Source organism: Kogia breviceps, chromosome 3 (assembly GCF_026419965.1).
Source record: "Kogia breviceps isolate mKogBre1 chromosome 3, mKogBre1 haplotype 1, whole genome shotgun sequence".
NCBI classification, from domain to species: Eukaryota; Metazoa; Chordata; class Mammalia; order Artiodactyla; family Physeteridae; genus Kogia; species Kogia breviceps.
Genome location: NC_081312.1, coordinates 22,466,900 through 22,488,007, shown reverse-complemented (window position 1 = coordinate 22,488,007; position 21,108 = coordinate 22,466,900). Strand labels below are relative to the sequence as shown.

Here is a 21,108-nt window from a genome sequence, read left to right as displayed (position 1 = left end):
TTTTCATTTTTCACAAGAAAACGCAAGTTGTTCTTTACATCAGGCCCAGTGCCCAAGGAAACCAGAGCTTGGACCCTGATGAAGGTACCAAGGGATGTTTTCTGGAAGTGTTGCTTTTTATGGTGTCAACTGCAAAAGGGATGGTGTATGGAGACAGATAAAATAAAATTCCCCCCTTGTGGGGGAATTTATTACAAAATGTGTTACAAAATCTGTAACACATACTTAGTTCATTTTCACTACTGAGTTTTTAGTAAACCTTCTGTCACAGGGTGAAATCTGGGCTTTCGAGTTCAAAGACTACACTGTGTCTTTGCATTTTTAAAATGTTTCCAAATGGCATCTGTCTTTTAGAAGCTTTTTAAGAAGCTTGGTTCAAGGAGACTGCTGAATCTTTAGGACTTCTGCTTTGCATCCCTTTGGATAAACAAAACCAGCCTTTCTATTCTTTATTCTCAAAAGAAAACAATCTAGTCAATCAACTTCCATACACTCAGATACAAGAATACTTCGCTCTCAGGGTATTCTATTTTCCATTTTTATTGTCATAAATTTGGAATTAAAATTAAGTTGCAAATTTCAGGTGAAAGAGGGTGATAAAATTTAATGATCACTAAAATTTCAAGTGGAATCTATTTTACTGATCTTGGTTCTCTGCTCTCCTGAGGCCTCTTGACATAGTAAATTGAAGTGTGCAGATCTAATTGGCTGAGACCCTGCTTGACCCTAATACAGATTGCTAACGTTTTATCTCTGCTGAGAACTCATACCAAATTTAAGGCTTGGTGAGCCTCTTCACCTTTTGAGAAAATAGAGATTTTAATGAGCCATTAAGTCACATAGCCCTGAAAGGGGCAAAGTGTTGCCCAAGCCTCCATCCCCTATAATCGCCCATGTTTTAAGTCATTGCTTAGGACCGTTATTTTTTAATCATACATCAGACAAAGAGATTTGCCTACATTTTAAAGACCGCATCTTGGGAAGAATAAGTACATATGCATTACAGTTTGCTTCTGGAATTATAGAAGTTCCATTATAACTCTCAGGAGTTAGCCGAGGGATGAGCAGGATATTGCATTTACCTTCCAGTTTAATAAAGCCTTAAAGAGTCAGTCCCAGTTCATCAATTTATTCAAATTGGGACTTCTAAAAACATACTTTAGTATCTCCCAAGCTAATGAGAATTTCTGGGGAAATTTAAGAATCTCTTTTACTAATCCTTCAACTCTTCTGGAGATCCAGTGTTAGGACACAGCATCCCACATCACCCTCACTTTCCCTTCTAAAGTAACTCAGGGACTCTTAGCTACCCCATCCTTGCTTTCTACCCACAATCTCTAAATTCCCCAAACCACTACCTAGTTTGAAAATTCAGGTTGGGACATTCTATAGTCAGGCAGAAATTACTGACAGCAAAGCCACAGAGACTACCCAGTTGGTCTGTCACTAGCCCACTTTATCCCATGGTTGCTTACTAGGGGAGGACTGGCCATCTACCGGGATTACTGAGAAGTGAATGTTCTATACTGTCGGCCTCTATTTGCCCATGTCAGTTTTCTGTCTTTGGTGGTTTTTCTTGCCTAGTTTATCTCCAACGATGTGACTGCCAACTCTACACTGGAATTCTTTTCCATACTGTGATACACCTATATTAATATTTATTAGACTTGTTCTAAAAGAACTAAGAAATTCGAGTTCTATTTTTTTCTTCAAAACACCACACTGCCATAGGCTACTCTACAAGTAGCTGAAATGAAGTAGTGACTGAGGAAAAGATTATCTTCTCCTTCCAGCTCATTTCAGATGCTTGTGCCTAAGCACTATTTAAATGACAAAAACAAAAATCAAACACCTGCCCCTCCACTCCCAAAACATTTCTAAAAAACTAAAATCCTTCAAATGGAAGATCTCAGAATATTTTTTTTTAAAAGCTGTCTAGGACAGAAATTAAACATAATTACAGGTCATCTGAAAAACACCAAGTCGACAGTGCCACTTAATGTCCTTCAAGGGCATAGCTTCTGAAATGCCTCCAAAAAGAAATTACTTTTTTAAAGAACATAAACCCAATTTTAAAAAATTAAATGAAGGATTCACCTCATTTTAAATGAAAGTACTGATACTGAAGAAAGTGTCCAGAGATACTTTTAGATTATAGATACTACAATTAAAATGTTCCCTTTTTCCTCTTAAAATAATGAGACTGATATTCACATGTAGCCCACATAGTCAATTTCATTACTGCCATATTGTGACTTTTTTCACTTTTTCATTATATTTAGTAGCTATCCGAAGATGTAACATTTCCTTTAGCAAAATCATGGTTGCCTAGTGGAAGAGAGAGGAAGAGAGGAGGGGAAAGGGGAGGAAAGGAGATGGTGAGGGAGTGGCTGCACGAGGGCAGGTCTCATGAAGGCAAGGATGTTTACTGTTTCAATGCCCAGCATGCAGCATGCCTGGTACATAGTAGGTGCAAATAAACAGTCCGCGTATGAAATTCATATTTATGGAGGACCTGCCAGACACCAAGGTTTATACATTTCTAATCATAGTTAATCCTCTGAACAGTCTTATGAAGTCAGCAATATTATTGTCCTCAATTTATATATATGAATACTGCCTGGAAATGACCTAAAGATGTCCTAGTAAAAGAGGAAAATGAATAGGAAAAATCGTGTTCATAATCATCTATTTTTATCTCATTTAAAATAAAACCAAAAGCCAGATTACGGTAAATTAGCAGAAGACGAGGGACACCTGTATATTGCAGACACTCTGTTAAGTGACCGTCATAGGTAGCACTTCGAAGCTTTTCATAACGAAGCATGATACTCTTTTGGGGTGCTTTGCATTCTGGTGTTCACAAAGTGACACGGGGGAAGGAAAGCAAGAAATTGATGAAAGGTGAGCCAGGTAGGCTAGAAATTTAAACAATAAAAACAAAAACAACAGCAACCCTACCACTAGCAGCCATCACAAGCAAGGTGTCAGTCACTGAATACTTTTCAACTAAAGTGAGGAAAAATGGATTACCTTTTGTGTCTATTTAAAATGTTTCAGCTGATCTGCAGCGGATTAAAGAAGGGATTTGCTTGTTTCAATGTACCTCAAACCCATATGCAAATAGGACTGTGATACTGTGCTACACATTTATAGTCAAAGACAATACTTTGTTTATAAGAAGAGCAGCACACAATGTAACTGCAAATGAATGTCACACACACACACACACACACACACACACACACACACACACACACACGCGCCAGATAATGTTAAGCTCCCGTGAAGAATTTTGGTAATTACCAGCTATACTGTAAAAATCACTCAATATGTTTGTCTCCATTGTTTGTGACTCCTCTGAAGATTGAAAACACTCTCCTCTCTGCTGCTGTCCCCACCCTCGCCATTTTATCCTTTTCTGTCCCCACCGATTCCTACCACTTGTGACAAATTACTCACTTACTGACCTTTTGTTTCAATACTACATTCATGGAGGGAGGGAGAGCAGAACAGGATAGAGAGAAGGAGGGAGAGTGAAAGTAACTGTATGTGTGTGTTTGTGTGTGTGTGTATGTATGTGTACAAGAATGATAGAACTTGGAAGTCGCCCCCCAGTTTTTTAAACAGAAATGAACTCTAGGACAGGGATGGTGGTTGTTTTTTTTTTTTTTTTTTTTGTGCTACACGGGCCTCTCACTGTTGTGGCCTCTCCGGTTGCGGAGCACAGGCTCCGGACGCGCAGGCTCAGTGGCCATGGCTCACGGGCCCAGCCGCTCCGCAGCATGTGGGATCCTCCTGGACCAGGGCACGAACCCGTGCCCCCTGCATCGACAGGGGGATTCTCAACCACTGCGCCACCAGGGAAGCCCAGGTGGTTGTTTTTAATGGGTAGACCTTAAAGAGAAGCAGGAATAGGTGCTGTGTAAATAAGAGACCTGCAGGGTGGTATTCATTTGTTTATTTAGTCAACAGAAATTTAATGAGTACCTACTATGGAAAGGCATTATGCTACCTAGTGGATATTTACAAAAGTGAATGGTTTGTTTCATAAATATGATAGGAAATTACAATTTTTTATTTTAAAATAAATATTTATTTTAAAACCTAAACCCCTTAGCTAAGTGGATTCAAGGATTAAACAAATATTTATTCAGCTTTACGGATTATTTTCCCTTTGAAATATTATTTTTTAAGCTTCATGACACTCTGCTCTCTAGAATTTATTTTCTTTAGGTCTTAGACTCCTTTGCAGGATTTTAATCCTTAGCCTGTTATTTAAGTGTCGGTGTTCCACAGGGTTAAGTTTTCATTTCTTTATTCTACATACTTCCCTGGGAGTTCTCATTGCTCCTATGACTTTTATTTATTTTTTTTTAAAGATTTATTTATTATTTATTTTTGACTGTGTCGGACCTTAGTTGTGGCACTTGGGATCTTTGCTGAGGCATGCAGGCTCTTCATCGTGGTGCATGGGCTTCTCTCTAGCTGTGGTGTGTGGGCTCCAGGGCGTGTGGGCTCTGCAGTTTGCAGCATGTGGGCTCTCTCGTTGAGGCACGTGAGCTCAGTTGCCCCGTGGCATGTGGGATCTATAGTTCCCTGATCAGGGATGGAACCCCTGTCCCCTGCATCGAAAGGTGGATTCTTTGCCACTGGACCACCAGGGAAGTCCCACTCCTATGACTTTTAGTATCATCTCTATATAATACAGAGACCAGATCTGATGACACCAAATTCTGCATGTCCAGTTCAATATAGGACATTGCCACCTGGATGTTTCAACGCACCCAAACTCAGAATACCATAAAATTGAACTAACCAATTTCCCCTTATCTCATGGCCTAGCACAGCCATCCATGAAGTTGCCCAATCAGGAAACCTAAGAGTCATTCTTAACTCCTTTCTTTATACTTCCTAACGATCTAAAAGTTCCCTAAATTTTTATATCCTAAATTATACTAAGAAACTACCCATTCCTCTTCACACACTCTGCTACCACCCAATCCAAGTCACTGCCATCTCTTGGCAACATTCTCAGGAACGCTTGCTTAATTGGTCTCCCTGGTTTCAATCTTGCCTGCCCCCAATGGTTTCAGACTTTATAGCCAGTTAATTGTTAAAAATGAAAATCTGATCACATTGTTCTCTTGTTTCAAACCCTTTACTGGCTTCCCATATACTAAAGGTAAAATTCCAACTCCTTTACGAGATCCTTTAGACCTCTGTTTACCTTACAAACTCTTGCCTTGCCTCTCCTCTCTCAGACACTATACTCCACCACACTGAAAGTCTTTCAGTTCCTTAAACATGAAATTGATGCTTTTACCTCGGGCGTTCCCATATCCTTCGCACTGCCTAAAACTTACCTTTGCTCCAAACCCACCAATGCTAACTCCTGATTATCATTTAAATATTGGCTTCCTTTGGGAAGCCTACTTGCATTGCCACTCCACCCCTGCTCATCCTATACCCACCTTCAACCCCCTATAATTGCACCCAACCTACCTGCATCTCTGCTAAAGAGAGGTGCTATTTGTTATATGTTCCCACAATGATGTATAGTATACAACCTCTCTAATATCATTTTTTAATATTTCATTACAAACATCTATTTAAAATTCTTTTTCAGGGCTTCCCTGGTGGCGCAGTGGTTGAGAATCCGCCTGCCGATGCAGGGGATACGGGTTCGTGCCCCGGTCCGGGAAGATCCCACATGCCGCGGAGTGGCTGGGCCCGTGAGCCATGGCCGCTGGGCCTGCGCATCCGGAGCCTGTGCCCCGCAACGGGAGAGGCCACAACAGTGAGAGGCCCGCATACCACAAAAAAAAAAAAAAAAAAAAAAATTCTTTTTCATTAATTCTGGTATAAAGGGCAATGAACTATCTAGCATAAGTAACTTGTCCAGTACAGTGACTTGCACAGAACTGGTACTCAATAAATATTTGTTCAATGAGTAAATGGAGCACTTTAAATTTACAGGGAACTGGGAAGTGTTTAGAGATAAATAAACACCTCCTACCCTTAAGGAGGATAACATTAAATGTAGAATGGCTGTTATACATAATTATATGATGATAATGAGTAAATAAAATCGACTTCAATTTGGATACATGGGGATTTGCTAACACTGTAAATTGGAATGAAATATTTAGCTCTCCCTTCCGGGCTAATCTAATCCACACTAAACACTTCTGCAAGACAGTTTTATGATTTTATATTACAGATGAGAAAATAGGCACAGCAAAGTTACTTAAGGTTACCTAGTGAATCATAAGCAGAGCCAAGACTTAAAACTCAAAGTGGTCAATATCCAGTACTTAGTGTTATAATTTTTAAAAAACTATTTTTTCTTTTTCTCCCCAAAGTTCTATTTTGTGATTGTAAGACTTCTACATATATACTTTAATAATCTTCTCAAAAATATCACCTGTAATATTTATATTTGAATATGGAAACTCAGGAATGGAGGCACTTTTCGATGGATTTTCCTCTAGTCTTTAAAATACAAGGCTTTGTGTGATGTGTCCCTGCACGCTTGTACACTCTGAGAGGTATTAAGGTCCTTCTTTGTTCTTAACAGTGTTAGTATTAGGCACTAATTGCCACGACAAAGTGCCAACATTGAACTCTTCTGCTGTTGGTCATCGTGTTGGATACTCTATATGTTTATACGTCCATAGTTAGTTGGCTGGTACATTCTAGTGCACTCAGTGGACATTTTGGTAGAAAATGCTGCGAGTACTTAATAAATATTCAAGAAAAAACATAGGCTATTAAATTTAACAGGATTTCTGGTTCCAACATTCATACTGTGAGAGAAATAAACTAAAAAAAGGTTTATGATGCCATTTCAAAAGGCCAGATATGTACTAAGTACTCAATAAATATGCTTATTCTCATTGTGGTATTCTGGGGCCAATGGTAAACATAATGCATAAGCAAAATGCATCATAAAGCCTTTATCACCTTCTCACCATATACAATTAGTACACATATATACCTTTGCTCTTTGTAACAATAAGCACTGCTGACATTAATTTCTCAGAGATAGACAGGGCAAGTATCCACTTGAGATTTTTTTCCTAACCCCAGACTGAACTTTCTTTTTATACCTGAATACAGCACAAGATGTTAAAAGAATTTAACCTGTACAAATTGTGGCTAACACTTGCTACTTTTATTAGGTATGCAGAGCTACACTCCTCTTAATCATTTTTCAGTTCAATTATACAATTTTCTCTCACCAGATACAACATCAGATAGAAGAATCCCCAAGTAAAGAACAGTTCTCTTCCTCTTTGAGCTTTGCTTAACCCATCCTTTGTTCACCAGAAGCAAACATCTCTACCTCTAAAGCACATAAGCCAGCTCATTTTATCACTCTCCAGTCTTCCCTTGCAGCTCCAGGCCCAGGAAGAACTTCAAATGTCCAAAGTATTTACTGTTCTTAACCCCCAATGTGATGTTAAGTGAATTGGTCTGTCATGTGAGTATAACTGATTTTGTTTCCCCTAATAAAGATAGACACTCGAGTTACCCATTTGTAAGCTAGCCCAATGTAAAAGGAAGAGAGAATTTCTGTCAGATGTCAAGTTAACATCAATTGCTCATACAATGGAAATGTCAATTAAAACTCTAGTGCAATCTTTCAAACACAATTTTCCAGTCCAAAAAATGTGTATACATCCATAGTGAACGGAGAGACATACAAGGATAAGCTCAATATATGTGTTAATATTGTTGGTTGGTCATTAGTAGATGATATTCATGGAGTCAGAATACTTTTGATCTTCACTTGAAAATGTAGATTCCATGAATTCATCCTCATTCATTAGCCCTGCTTTGGGGGAAAGGACTTTGTAAAGAAGTTGCCTACATTTCCTAATGCTACAGTTCCTACTAAGCTATACCAAGGAAGAAAGGTTCCTTTCAAGAGTAGCATAGAGACTGAGTTGGCTTCCTGCTTTCAGAGATTATAAATGTTCTCAAACACTTCCAAAATGAAGCAAATTCCAACTTGGGTTTCAAAGATCTTTTTATTTATTTATTTTTTTACTCCATTTGCCATAGTGGTCTGAATGTGACAATAATGAAGGCTAACAGAGTAAAAACAAATGTTTAAACCGAAGATACCCGCCTTATTGGAGAATTTACTTTACCTGCAGAGATTCCATTTCTTCATCTTTTCTGTGAGTCTCCTCCAGCAGATCTATAATAAGAAAGTAAAATATCCATCAAAATACAATGTCAAAATGCATTGCCTCTTACTTTCAAACTCGATTCAGTCAGTAGCTTGTATAAACCGTTGTCTGGAAAGAGAATTTGATGTTTTTAAGTGTAATAAGCAACATGAAAGAAATGCCCTCTGATCCCAACTGGTGAGATGCAGTAGAGATCTGGATTTTGCCAAACCTAAGCTAGCTAAGAAGCCCTGGGAGGTCCTAGGTCTGGTGGCGATACCAGAAAATGAGACCAACTCAATTACAAATCCAAAATCATACCAATGTTTTAGAAATCTGGTCTAATGCTTATGTAACTCAAAAGCAACACAAAATTTTCTTTAAAAAAACAAAACAAAAACACATAAAAATACTTTTTTCTTTTGAAAGAAAAAAATAGAAACAAACCATTTGCTCTTAAAATAAGGTCCCAAGCCAAGTTCCACCTCCAGAGTCAATTTTCACAACCAAATTAAAACACCCTGGAAAAATGGGTGTTATTAATGGAAGTAGAACACCACTTTAACTGTAAACTCATATTAATTATCATTTCACACTGAGAGGGTGGGAAGCATTGATGCTACATCTGACCAAACGTCTGGCACCATCTCAGAGAAATTAGTGGCTGGAAGAGAGCTCTGTCTAAATGCATGCATATAACCATGGTATCTCAGTGCCCTAGACTAATTTATGAACTTGCTATAAAGGAAAATGAATTTAGCAAGCAGAATTTTCTGCCTGCAACTATACCACCTTGTGCTATGATCTTATTAGATCTCACAAACCTAAAGAGGGCTGGGCTGAGTTAGAACCTGGATGAAAATCGGCAAGAAATACCTACAGAAGCGCACATTAACATTAGCATTTGCCTTACTCTGTGATTGATATAGCTTACCAAGAGGCTGTGCTGCATAAAAGGAAAATATAACGTACAGAAAATTCAATATGTACCCCAGAAAGGCAAATGCAAATGTTTTTAGCAAGTGCTACTAGATGGAGCGGGAAGCAGTAATATAGTGGGTAACTAAGTCACGCTGGTATTTGTCATAACTGGGCAGGCAATATCCTGAAACTTCAGGAGACCTGATAGATGATATAATTGATGGTGATGGCCCTTTGAGATTGCACAGCTAAGAGAAATACAGAGGAGTGGCAAGCAATCCCCTCAAGACACAGTGTACTGGGATTAAGGATGAAAGTTAGTTTTTGCTCTGTATCTGTAGACGGCTGATATTGGCTCCCAAAACACCCATAATCAGAGTTACATCAAGAAAGTTACAGGAGCATGCCAATATATTAGGGTGTATTTCTAAAGGGTTTTTTGTTGGCACATCAGGATTTTTAGCTATATGGTACAGAAACCAACTTGGGGTGTGGTAAATTAAGTGCCCTCAATCATTCCTCTTTCTGCATCCTTACTGAATTGCATTGTGACATTGTAACTACTTCCATCAAGAGGTCACATGTATCTTGCATCTAGGCTTGCCTCCTGACTTGATTTGGTAAATAGAATACAGCAGAAGCAATTCTGTGCCAATCTGCATTAAGGGTTCCAAAAGGCCTCATGCATTTTCACTTTTCCACTTGGAACTCTTTCACTACCATTTGAACAAGCCCAGGCCAGCCTGCCAGATGACAAGAGACATATGGTCCAGCATTCTTTCCACCCCTGAAACCCTGCAGGTTGCCCCAACTGGTAGCCTGCAAATGCCCAGAAGCATGGATGACTCAGATGGGAGCCCAACTGAGACCAGTCAAACTGCCCAGCTGAGCCCAGTACCGACTTCAACTCAGAGAATCATGACCTATGGAATAAATGGAATTGGGGGATGCTTTGGTACACAGCACTTGCTAACTGAATAGCAAGCATTCAGACTTTATTAGAAGGATGTAAGAGTAACTTATCAATACAATACATCTAGTAACAATAGATAACAGAAAAGTGGATCCAGACTCTGGAGAGAGTAACAGCTGGTCTGGGGGTGTAGGGCTGTAAGTGGCGTGAACTAATGGGCGTTTTATACTGGGTAGCACTAATCTGTGCATTACTCCACTCAAAATGAAATTCCATAAACAGAAGAGCTAATGAGACTAGCTTAGATCTTTTGCCTACTGCTTGGCCAGGGGAAAGTATGAAGCACTTTCACTGATAATCCCAAAAGGATTGGATGAAGAATAGAAAAGACCATTTCCAAACATCAGGGTACTATTAACAAAAGGAGGAGGTATGGATATCAGACAGGCCAAAACAACAGCCAGTTTTAGTAATCCTACCTTCAGTACAACTCTTTTCAATATTTGTGAGACATAAATTACTTCAATATCTTGGCTATTGTAAATAATGCTTCAGTAAACATGGGGGTGCATATATCTTTTTGAATTTAGTGTTTTCATTTTCTTCAGATAAATACCCAGAAGGGGAATTGCTGGATCATGTGGTAGTTCTAGTTTTAATTTTTTGAGGAACCTCCAAACTATTTTCCACAATGGCTGCACCAACTTACATTCCCACCAACAGTACACAAGCGTTCCCTTTTCTCCACATCCTCGCCAACATTCGTTTTTGTTGTCTTCTTGATAATATCCATTCTAACAGGTGTGAGGTGATATCTCATTATGGTTTTGATTTGCATTTCCCTGATGATTAGTGATGTTGAGCATCTTTTTATGTGTACGTTGGCCATCTGTATGTCTCCCTTGGAAAAATGTCTATTCAGCTCCACTGCCCATTTTTTAATCAGACTTTGTTTTTTTGAAATTGAGTTGTGTGAGTTCTTTATATTATTTGGATATTAACTCCTTATTGGACATATCATTTGCAAATGTCTTCTCCCGCACAGGGGGTTGCCTTTTTGTTTTGTTGATGGTTTCCTTTGCTGCGCAAAAGCTTTTCAGTTGGATGTAGTCCCATTTTGTTTATTTTTGCTTTTGTTGCCCTTGCCTGAGGAGAAAGATCCAACAAATATCGCTAAGACTGATGTCAAAGAGCTTACTGACTATGTTTTCTTCTAGGAGTCTTATGGTTTCAGGTCTTATAAAGTCTTTAATCTATTTTGAGTTTATTTTTATATATGGTGTAAGAAAGTGTCCATGAATGAATAAAGAAGATGTGGCACATATATACAATGAAACATTACTCAGCCATAAAGAATGAAATCTTGCCATTTGTAACTACACAGATGGACCTAGAGGGTATTATGTTAAGTGAAATAAGTCAGAGAGAGGAAGACAAATACTGTATTATTTCACTTATATGTGGAGTCTAAAAAACAAAACAAAAACACACCCCCAAAAATGAAACAAAACAGAAACAGACTCATCAATACAGAGAACAAACTGGTGGTCCCTGGGGATAGGGGGATGGGGTTGGGTGAAATAGGTAAAGAGGATTAAGAGGCACAAAATTCCAGTTATAAAACATGCAAGTCACAGGGATGTAATGTACTGTATAGGGAATACTGTCAATAAAATTACAATAGCTTTGCATGATGACAGATGTTTACTAGACTTATAGTGGTGATCAATTTGTAACGTATATAAATGTCAAATCACTAAGTTGTACACCAGAAAATAATATAATATTCTATGTCAATTAAATTCCAATTTAAAAAATGTAAATTAAAAAATAAGTACTTGTGAGATACAAGATCACTACTGCATCTCTATGTGGACATGGCCATTTTGCTCCACTATGGATATTAGGAGGTTCTCAGAGCTGAGCCCCTTGTAATGAATTACATTGCTTAATGATACAGTGGAGCTGGAATGGTGGATAGCGGGGTCTATCAACCATTAAAGAAAACTGATCTTGTTCCTCCAGAGTCAACTTGGTATGGCAAACACCAAACCCCTTAGCTAAAACTTAACTGGATAAATAATGGGTACTGGAACTCTTATACAGCCAAACTCAACTCACACATTTGATAAAATATATATGTAAATGAGTTCAGTCTACGCTCAGGGCTTCACAGAATTACTGCAATTTAAAAATCATGTTCTCAGTTTTCTTCAAATACATAAAGGTCATGCTGCTCTTCCAAAAAGCTGATACCAATAGTGATGCTTGATTTTGAATGGCTCAGCAAAAACTGCCAAGGATTTCTTATAACTGACATTTAAAATACAAAACTCCCCTTCTGTTCACCCCCACTGACTCTCATCCCAGCTTATATCAAGAGTATAAGTAGACACCTGCTTTTGTTTTTGTCTCCATGTCACATCCCTCCCCTTGGGGAACTTCATGTTCTTCTTTTCCATGTGATTCCTGGGAACTTTCAGTCAAGGGGTTAACTTCTTTGGCCACAAAAGTAGGTCATGACCCAGACTGGCCAGTTAGAGTACCCTACCTCCCTGCGCATATAAGCTAAGCAAGGCCAGCAGCGATATGGATACCAGGAAAGAATATCTCCTTCTGAAGCTGCAAGCTTATATGAGCATGGAGCTTTCAAGGCTCTATTTTCTACTATGTCAAAGGAACTTGTACAACAATGAAGCTGGTAAAGAAGAAAGCAGAGCCAAGAAACAGAGAGCTGGTTGAAGACAGATCCACCCTTATGTGAAGTCCACGTAACTCCTGAACTTCTAACACTATATTTTTTCTTTAGAAGCGGTAGTTGAATTGCTGTCATTTCTAAAAGTCTCTGGGGATGTGGCTGTATTGAACCTTCTTATCTCTATGCGGAAACTTGGAGAACTTAGAGTTAGCAAAAACTTTCTATTCCACAGTGAAACATTTCATTCTGCAATAAATAGATGAAGACATGAAGCTCAAAGAAGGCAAATGGTTTGCCTGCAATTACCTAGTTAGTGCTAGAGACACAACTAGAGCTTTGCTCTCCTGTTTTCCTAGCCCATCTATCATATCACGCTCTCTTTGGTACCACTCAGTACTTATTGTACCTTTCTTCATATGGTTATTTTTTAAATGCACACATTTCTATTACTCTCACTTACCTTAGGAGTTCACTGATGTCAACAACCAGGGTTTTGATGTCTTTATACCCATAGCCTCCCTAACCACTGCTTATCTACCTTTGCTACTTAACTTAGATCCCCCCAGATACCTTTCTCTGCCTACATCACTTCTCTATGCAATTGCTCACTTGTTAAGTGCATTGTTCAATTACATGCATTGGGGATGATAAACAAGGTTATCAACCTGTGCTGATGAAATATGGCTACTGGGCATCACTGAGGAGTGACTAATCTACTGCAAACAGACACAGGAAGAGAGAACCTGTCCACAGGTTAGACCTCTGGACAGCTGATGTTACATCACGCTGTGACACCTGAGTGTGATGAGTGAGCCTGGATATAATGAGTAAATTTGCTGTTTGTTCTTCCAGCATCAGAACAAATGATCGGCATGGAAAAAGCTGAAGGGCTGCTCTGCTCCCTTGTTCACCACTGGCATGTTCATGTTTTGCTTTATTATTCTCTGGTTTGCTGTTCTATACAAACAGAATTCAACTGCCATGCAAATTGCTGTGGCTAAATGTGCTTCCATCAACATTAGTAAATGAAAGATATTTTTGGTGAAAAGGGCAGCCATTCTGTGTATTTTCCTTGGACAGGCTCTAGCCAGTTTAAAAGAGCTGATACTAACTCATTATGACATATGGTTATTAGAGGAGGGAAAAAGTCCCACTTAAAAAAGCAGGACATCATGGATGAGAACTGGAGAATCCTGTTGTTTTGTTTTGTTTTGTTCCACGTTGCATTTCTCTGGCACATACAGGGTAATACATCATGATCATGTTTTTGGCTAAGACTGTCTCTACCACTTCCTTCGCAACTAGTGGTCTGGCTATTTAAGGAGGTTTGACACTTTTTATGTTGATTCTGGTTCCTAGTAGCCAAGGAAACAGATAGGTTGTTTGTTTATTTGCTTTTAAAAGGAGAATCATGTTCAGGTGGGCATAACCAATACACTCATCTAGCAACTTGACCCTTCACAGAAAGGTTGACAATCAAGTTTAGAAAGTAGTGTTTTTTTTTTTTCTTCTCTAACTTCTACTATAAAATATCTCATCCTTATTATAACTCAGCCCAGCTGGTAATGAAGAGAAAGTTATAGAAACAAGGGTTTCAGACTCAGCAACATTTATAACAACAGCACCGGACACAGTAGCACTGGCAGAAGAATATGGTGAATTAGTGACTGAGGTTTAGGGTAAAGCATTTAGTCTCTGGCTCCTGTATCTCACTTAGTAATTCAGTGCTCCTTTTCAATGCTACTCTATGTGTCCCTGTTGTGGCCTCTCCCGCTGCAGAGCGCAGGCTCCGGACGCACAGGCTCAGCGGCCATGGCTCACGGGCCCAGCCGCTCCACGGCATGTGGGATCTTCCCGGACCGGGGCACGAACCCGTGTCCACTGCATCGGCAGGTGGATTCTCAACCACTGCGCCACCAGGGAAGCCCTGCAATACTTTTTAAAAAGTAAATTTGTGCCATTCCTCTTTGTGGGTGGCAGTAGCAATATAATGCAATTAACCAAATTAAAGAGCACAGTACAACCCTTAAAAGGTCATAAACATGGACCTAGCCTCCCACAGTTACATACTAGATACTCCAGATTCTATCTACATGCTGAAGACAATGGTTGATTTCTCTTTTCCCTTCCTGGCTCTCTAGTTATTTAGGATTACTGACATTTTAGGACCAGAAGGGACTGCTGAAATAACCTAATGCCAAGGTTTTCAGTTATTTTTTTAAAAAAGAAGTAAAAAAGTAAAAGTAAAAAAAAAAGTAAAAAGTGAAAAAGAAGTAGAATTCTGCCTTACGAGTGAAATCACACACACTTTCAAGTGTATATTATGAATAAACAATTAAGAAAGCGGCTTTGCTGGAAGCAGAAGTGAAGGGCCTGGAGGCCACACGGCTGGCCTTCCCTCCTATCCTGGGGTCAACCCCTGTGGTGGCGTGGTGGGGCAATAAAGCTCCACACTGTGCTGACTGAAAACCACTGATCTAATCCCACCTTCTCACATCCTGTAGATGAGGACTGAGTTCCGAGAGATTAAAAGCCTCTGGCAACATCACATAGCTAGTAGATAGAAGTATGTGAACCTGAGCCTAGGGCTTCTGAACTGGACCAGGGTCTGATACTTTGTTTCATAAAACAGTGACTACCTTCCTTTGCCTTTCAAGATTTCTACTGAAACGACATAGTATTTCAAGCCCTACCGTGAATGCCTATACATTTTCCAATGCCTCCCCAAACTAAAAGTAAACTTTGCGAAAGCACTTGTGTAACATCAGCAATCTATGAGAAGACCTACAGTTAACAGCTGTGCATAATAAAATTCCTCAACTCTGGGAGATAACATCAAAAGATGTGGCTTTGGGGGCTTCCCTGGTGGCGCAGTGGTTGGGAGTCCGCCTGCCGATGCAGGAGACACGGGTTCGTGCCCTGGTCCGGGAGGATCCCACATGCCGCGGAGCGGCTGGGCCCGTGAGCCATGGTCGCTGGGCCTGCGCGTCCGGAGCCTGTGCTCCGCGGCGGGAGAGGCCACAGCGGTGAGAAGCCCGCATACCGCAAAAAAAAAAAAAAAAAAGATGTGGCTTTGATGGAAAGCAAACACCTAGACACTTGAAAAAGCAGTTGTTTTTAGCAAGATGTATTCAACTTACAACATACAGAATATCTCACAACATAAAACAACAACAACAAAAATCTGTTTAAATGAATGGGTGACAGTTGAATAGTTTCTCAGCTTAATATAACATTTGCCAGTAAATGTTTTTCCTATTTTATTGTACTAGTAAATGTAAATAGGATAAATGAATAACACTATGACTCTATAGTAGACGAAATACCTCAAAAAACAATAAAATGTGTTGGTTTAAAATTAACATAAGTAAAACACTTAAAATAGTGTCTGGTACTTAGTAAGAGTTTATATATATATATATATGTTTTTTTTAAAAAAATTACCCTTCAGTATGCCTGCTAAAATCAGAAAACTGTGTGAAAAATAATCACCTGCATTTTAAAACAAATAAGCAAAAAAAGCCCTCAAGCATCCTGCTTTTAGATTCCATCCATAATTGGTAGCTACATTACTTAGAACTCTGCCATATCTACTGCCACCCACTGGTTCATATCTGGATATACCACAATGAGTTAAGAGCTTTCTCATAAGGTCTGACCATGGAAAACACACAGGTTGAAATGAAGAATAACATTCAAAAAGTATGGCTATCCTCTGTGGTTTGTCTCAGACTCTGAAACAACACGCTGGTCTACAGATGGAGCCCAAATGGTCTAATAAACGAAAGGTTTATAATCCACTGTCTGTCTTAGGTATGTGGTAAAACATCCAAATACAGGTACTCATGTTTTATTTGATGTCAGTTCTTTCCATCTTGACAACTTTATAGAGATTTAAAACATCTTCTCCACAAAATTGCTACACTACAGAAAACAACAAAATAATCTATCCCATTCTGCCTAATTCTTGGCTCTGGCATGAAGAAACAACAAGATACAGATTGAAAGTTCTGATTCAATCAACTATTAAGATTTTTAACATTTCTACTAGCAACAAGAGCAGGAAAAGGACATATTCATTAAGAAACAAGTAACCTGTCTTAAATCAGTCTAAGGCCTATCTTGGTCAAAAGGACTGCATGTGACAATTAGCAAAATGAGCAAGAGACATTTATGATCTATTATAAACACCACTTCAAGAATAAGTTTCATATGCTCAAATCCAGGAACAAAATCATGTTCCTTCCTACATACAATATCTCTAAATTACAATCACCTAATGGAAACTTTGGCTTTTATTTAAATTCCTTTATCTTGGACTTTGTTCAGGTTTTAAACTCATAAGGTGCAAGTGGGTATGTATTTTGGGGCCTATAGAAATTCTGGGTATTTGACTTGTTCATTGATCATCTTCTGTTTACAGAAACTATAAACGTTTGTGCTGGTTTCTTGATGCACCTACTAGTAAATTAGATCTAGCTTCCTAGGCCTTTCAGACTCCTGGGTCTACCCTAAATCTATTCTAAATACAGACCAAGCTCTGAAAACCAAACATAAAGAACAAATCTTGACAGCAATGAGAGATAAACGATACCATAGTTATAGGGGGGAAATAGAATGCTAGCTAATTTCTCATTATAATCCATGGAGGTCATAACATTTTTAAATGCTGAAAAAAAGAAATGACAACTCAGAGTCCTGTATGCAGTGAAAATATCTTTCTAGAATGTAGGTGGACTCAAGACATTCTCAGGAAGAAAAATTAAGATAATTAGTTGTCAGCAGACCTACACTAAAAAAACAACTAAAGAAAAGTCTCTAAAAAGAGAAGAAATGATCAGGAAGATCAGGAAGAAAGAGCACAGTAATCAAATATATGGATAAATCCAATAGATTTTCCTTCTCCTATTTAGCTTTTAAAATAATGTTCGATAGTTGACACAAAAAATGTAACATGATATGATGTGATTCTAAATGCATAGAGGAATATGTAAGACAATTAAATTATAAATAGGAAGGACAAAAGAACATGAAAGAAGAAAGTTTTCTACAATTCAAACTGATAAAATGACAATACCAGTAGACTTTGACAGCCATGTATATGTAGTGTAGTGTTTAGAACAACCACTGAAAAAGCTATACAAAGAGATGCACTCAAAAACAGAATTGATAAATCAAATTGGAATTCTAAAAAATGCTCAAATAACCCATAGGAAAACAGAAAAAAGGCAGAGAAATAAAAAACACAGAAAACAAACAAAAATGGCAGACATTAAGTCATAATATCAATAATTATATTACATAAAAATGGTCTAAATGTACCATTTAAAAGATAGAAATTGGCAGACTGGATTAATGACCACTTGGCTATTAATCCATGACATTGCCCATAGACCCAACTATATGCTGTCTGTAAGAAAGTCACTTCAAATATAATGATACAGGCAGGATGAAAGTAAAAAATGGAAGAAGACACATCATGTAAATATTAATGAAAAAAGGCAGGAATTATTATATTAATATAAGATAAAGTAGATTCCAGAGCAAAGAAAATGATCAGAAACAGAAAAGAACATTATATAATGATAAAAAGGGTTAATCTACCAACTGATATAACTAAAAGGAACAATAGAAAAATTCAAAATTAGAATTGGAGACCTCAACACTCTTCTCTCAACAATTGGTATTACAATCAGACAGAAGATCATCAAAGATATATATGTAAGCATATGTCAAGGATATATATAAGCATAAATATAACAGGGAAAACTCTAAACACATGGAAACTAAACACTTCTAACTAAAGCATGGGTCAAAGAGAATGTCTCAAGGGAGATAAAAATATTATAAATTGAATAAAATGAAAACACAACATGTCAAAGATTGTGGAACACAGCCAAAGCAGTGCAGAGGAGGAAATCTTAGACACAATGCATACATTAGAAAAGAGGAAAAATCTTGAATAAATACTGTATGCTCCCACCTCAAGAACCTAAAAAATTACAAAATAAATCCCATGCAGTGAAAGGAAAAAAATATTAACATAACAACAGAAATCAATGAAATTGAGAATAGGAAAAAAAGAGAGAAAAATCAATGAAACAAAGAGGTGCTCCTTACATAGTTCAATAGAATTGACAAACCTTTAGCAAGACTGAGGAGAGAAAGAGCATGTGACATCAGTAATGAAACAGGAGATTTCACTACAGAACTTGCAGATATAAAAAGGATATTAAAGGAAGATTATGAGCAACTCTTCACATATAAATTTGACAACTCAGATGAAATGGACCACTTCCTTAAAACATATAAGGTACCATAACTTACTCAATATGAAATAACTAATTTGAATAGCCTTGTAAGTATTAAGGAAATTATATTTGTAATACAAAAATTCCCAGAAAACAAATCTCCAGGCCAACATATATACACTACCAAACATAAAATAGATAGCTAGTGGGAAGCAGCTGCATAGCACAGGGAGATCAGCTTGGTGCTTTGTGACCAGCTAGAGGGGTGGGATAGGGAGGGTGGGAGGGAGGGAGATGCAAGAGGGAAGAGATATGGGAACATATGTATGTGTATAACTGATTCACTTTGTTGTAAAGTAGAAACTAACACACCATTGTAAAACAGTTATACTCTAATAAAGATGTTTAAAAAAAAAAAAAAAAGAAAGAAATCTCCAGGCCAGAAGGTTTCACTGGTGAATTCAACTAAATGTTTAAAAAAGAATTAGCACCAATTTTACACAACCTCTCCCAGAAAACAGAAAAAAAGGAATACTTTTTAATTCATTTTATCAAACTAGTATCACCCTGCTACCAAAAATATACAATTAAAAAAAGAAATAGAAAACTGCAGCGCCCTCCTAAATACAGATGCAAATATCCCTAACAAAATATTAGAAAATAAAATTTAACAATATATAAAAAGAATTACATATCATGACCAAGTTGGGTTTATTCTAGGGATGCAAGGTTGGTTCAATATTCAAAAATCAATCAATGTAATCCATCATTTTAACAGGCTAAAGAAGAAAAAAAATCACATAATTCTATCAATTGATGCATAAAAATTATCTGACAAAATTCATCATATAGTCATGATTAAAAAACACTTCAGGAAAAAAATAGAACTTCCTCAACTTGATAGAGATCATCTATAAAAAACCTACAACTAACACATTTAATGGTAAAAGATGAAATGTTTTCCCTGTAAGATCAGAAATATGGCAAGAATGCTCTGTCTCACAATTCTTATTCACCATTATATTGGAATATCTTTTCAATGCAATAAAGCAAGAAAAGGAAATGAAAAGTATACAGATTGGAAAAAAAGAAATGTGTCCCTATCTGCAGATAACACGATTGTCTTCATAGAAAATCCCAAAGACTCTAACAACAAAAATCCAAACAGATAAAAACTAGCTCCTGAAATCAATGTGAGCTCAGCAAAGTCACAGGATACAAGATAAAAATACAAAAATGGATTATATTTCAATATACTTGGAATGAACAGGCGGAAACCAAAATTAAAATACCAACTTAAAAGACCGCCCCCTCCCAAGCGAAATACTTAAGTGTAAATTTAACAAAACATATAAAGGACTTATATGCAAAACAATGGTGAGAAATACCGTGTTCATGGACTGGAAGACTCACATTGTAAAGATATCAATTCTCTCCAAATTGATATAAAATTCAATAGAATTTCTAAAACAGTCCCAGCAATATTTTTTTTGTAGCTAAAGGCAAGGTTATTCTAAAATCTGTATGGAAAGGTAAAGGAACTAGAGCAGCTTAAACAAATGAGCGAACTGGTTGAAATCAGTTTATTCAAGTTCTAGACTTGTTACAGAGCTACAGTAATCAAGACTGTGTGGTCTCGATAGAAGTATATACACATAGATCAATGGAACAGATAGAGAACCTGATTATAGAAATGGAGAACAGATTAGTGGTGGCCAGAAGTTAAGGATAAAGTGGGGATAGAAGTGGGTGTAGCTATAAAAGGCAACATGAAGGATCTTGGTGTTGATGGAAATGTTCTGTATACTGACTGTATCAATGTCACTATTTTGGTTGTTATACTATATAATAGTTTTGTAAGGTATTTCTATTTGGGGAAAATGAGTAAGGGGATCTTTATGTATTATGGGATCTCTTGGTATTACTTCTCACAACTTCATGTGAATAGAAAATTATCCTTGAAATAAAAAGTTTAATTAAAAAATTCAGAAGGGCTTTAGATAAAATGACAGAAAATGGATATTAAAAGTTAATTAACTAATTATGTTTTGAGGTCAGTACTTCAACATGACCTTTACCATCTATCCATCCTCATAGCAACTGCCCTAGTCCAGACAGCCATCTTCTCTTTTCTAGGCAACTACA

General features: G+C 37.7%; 1 protein-coding gene across 1 annotated transcript in view; it reads right to left on the bottom strand.

Moving 5' to 3' along the window:
- Window positions 1-21,108, bottom strand: part of CEP128 (centrosomal protein 128) — a 445,779-nt gene that overhangs the window by 70,697 nt on the left and 353,974 nt on the right. Inside the window, exon 20 of the mRNA XM_067030654.1 lies at window positions 8,160-8,209. Coding sequence (XP_066886755.1) covers window positions 8,160-8,209 — 50 coding nt within the window. The remainder of the gene's footprint in view (window positions 1-8,159; window positions 8,210-21,108) is intronic.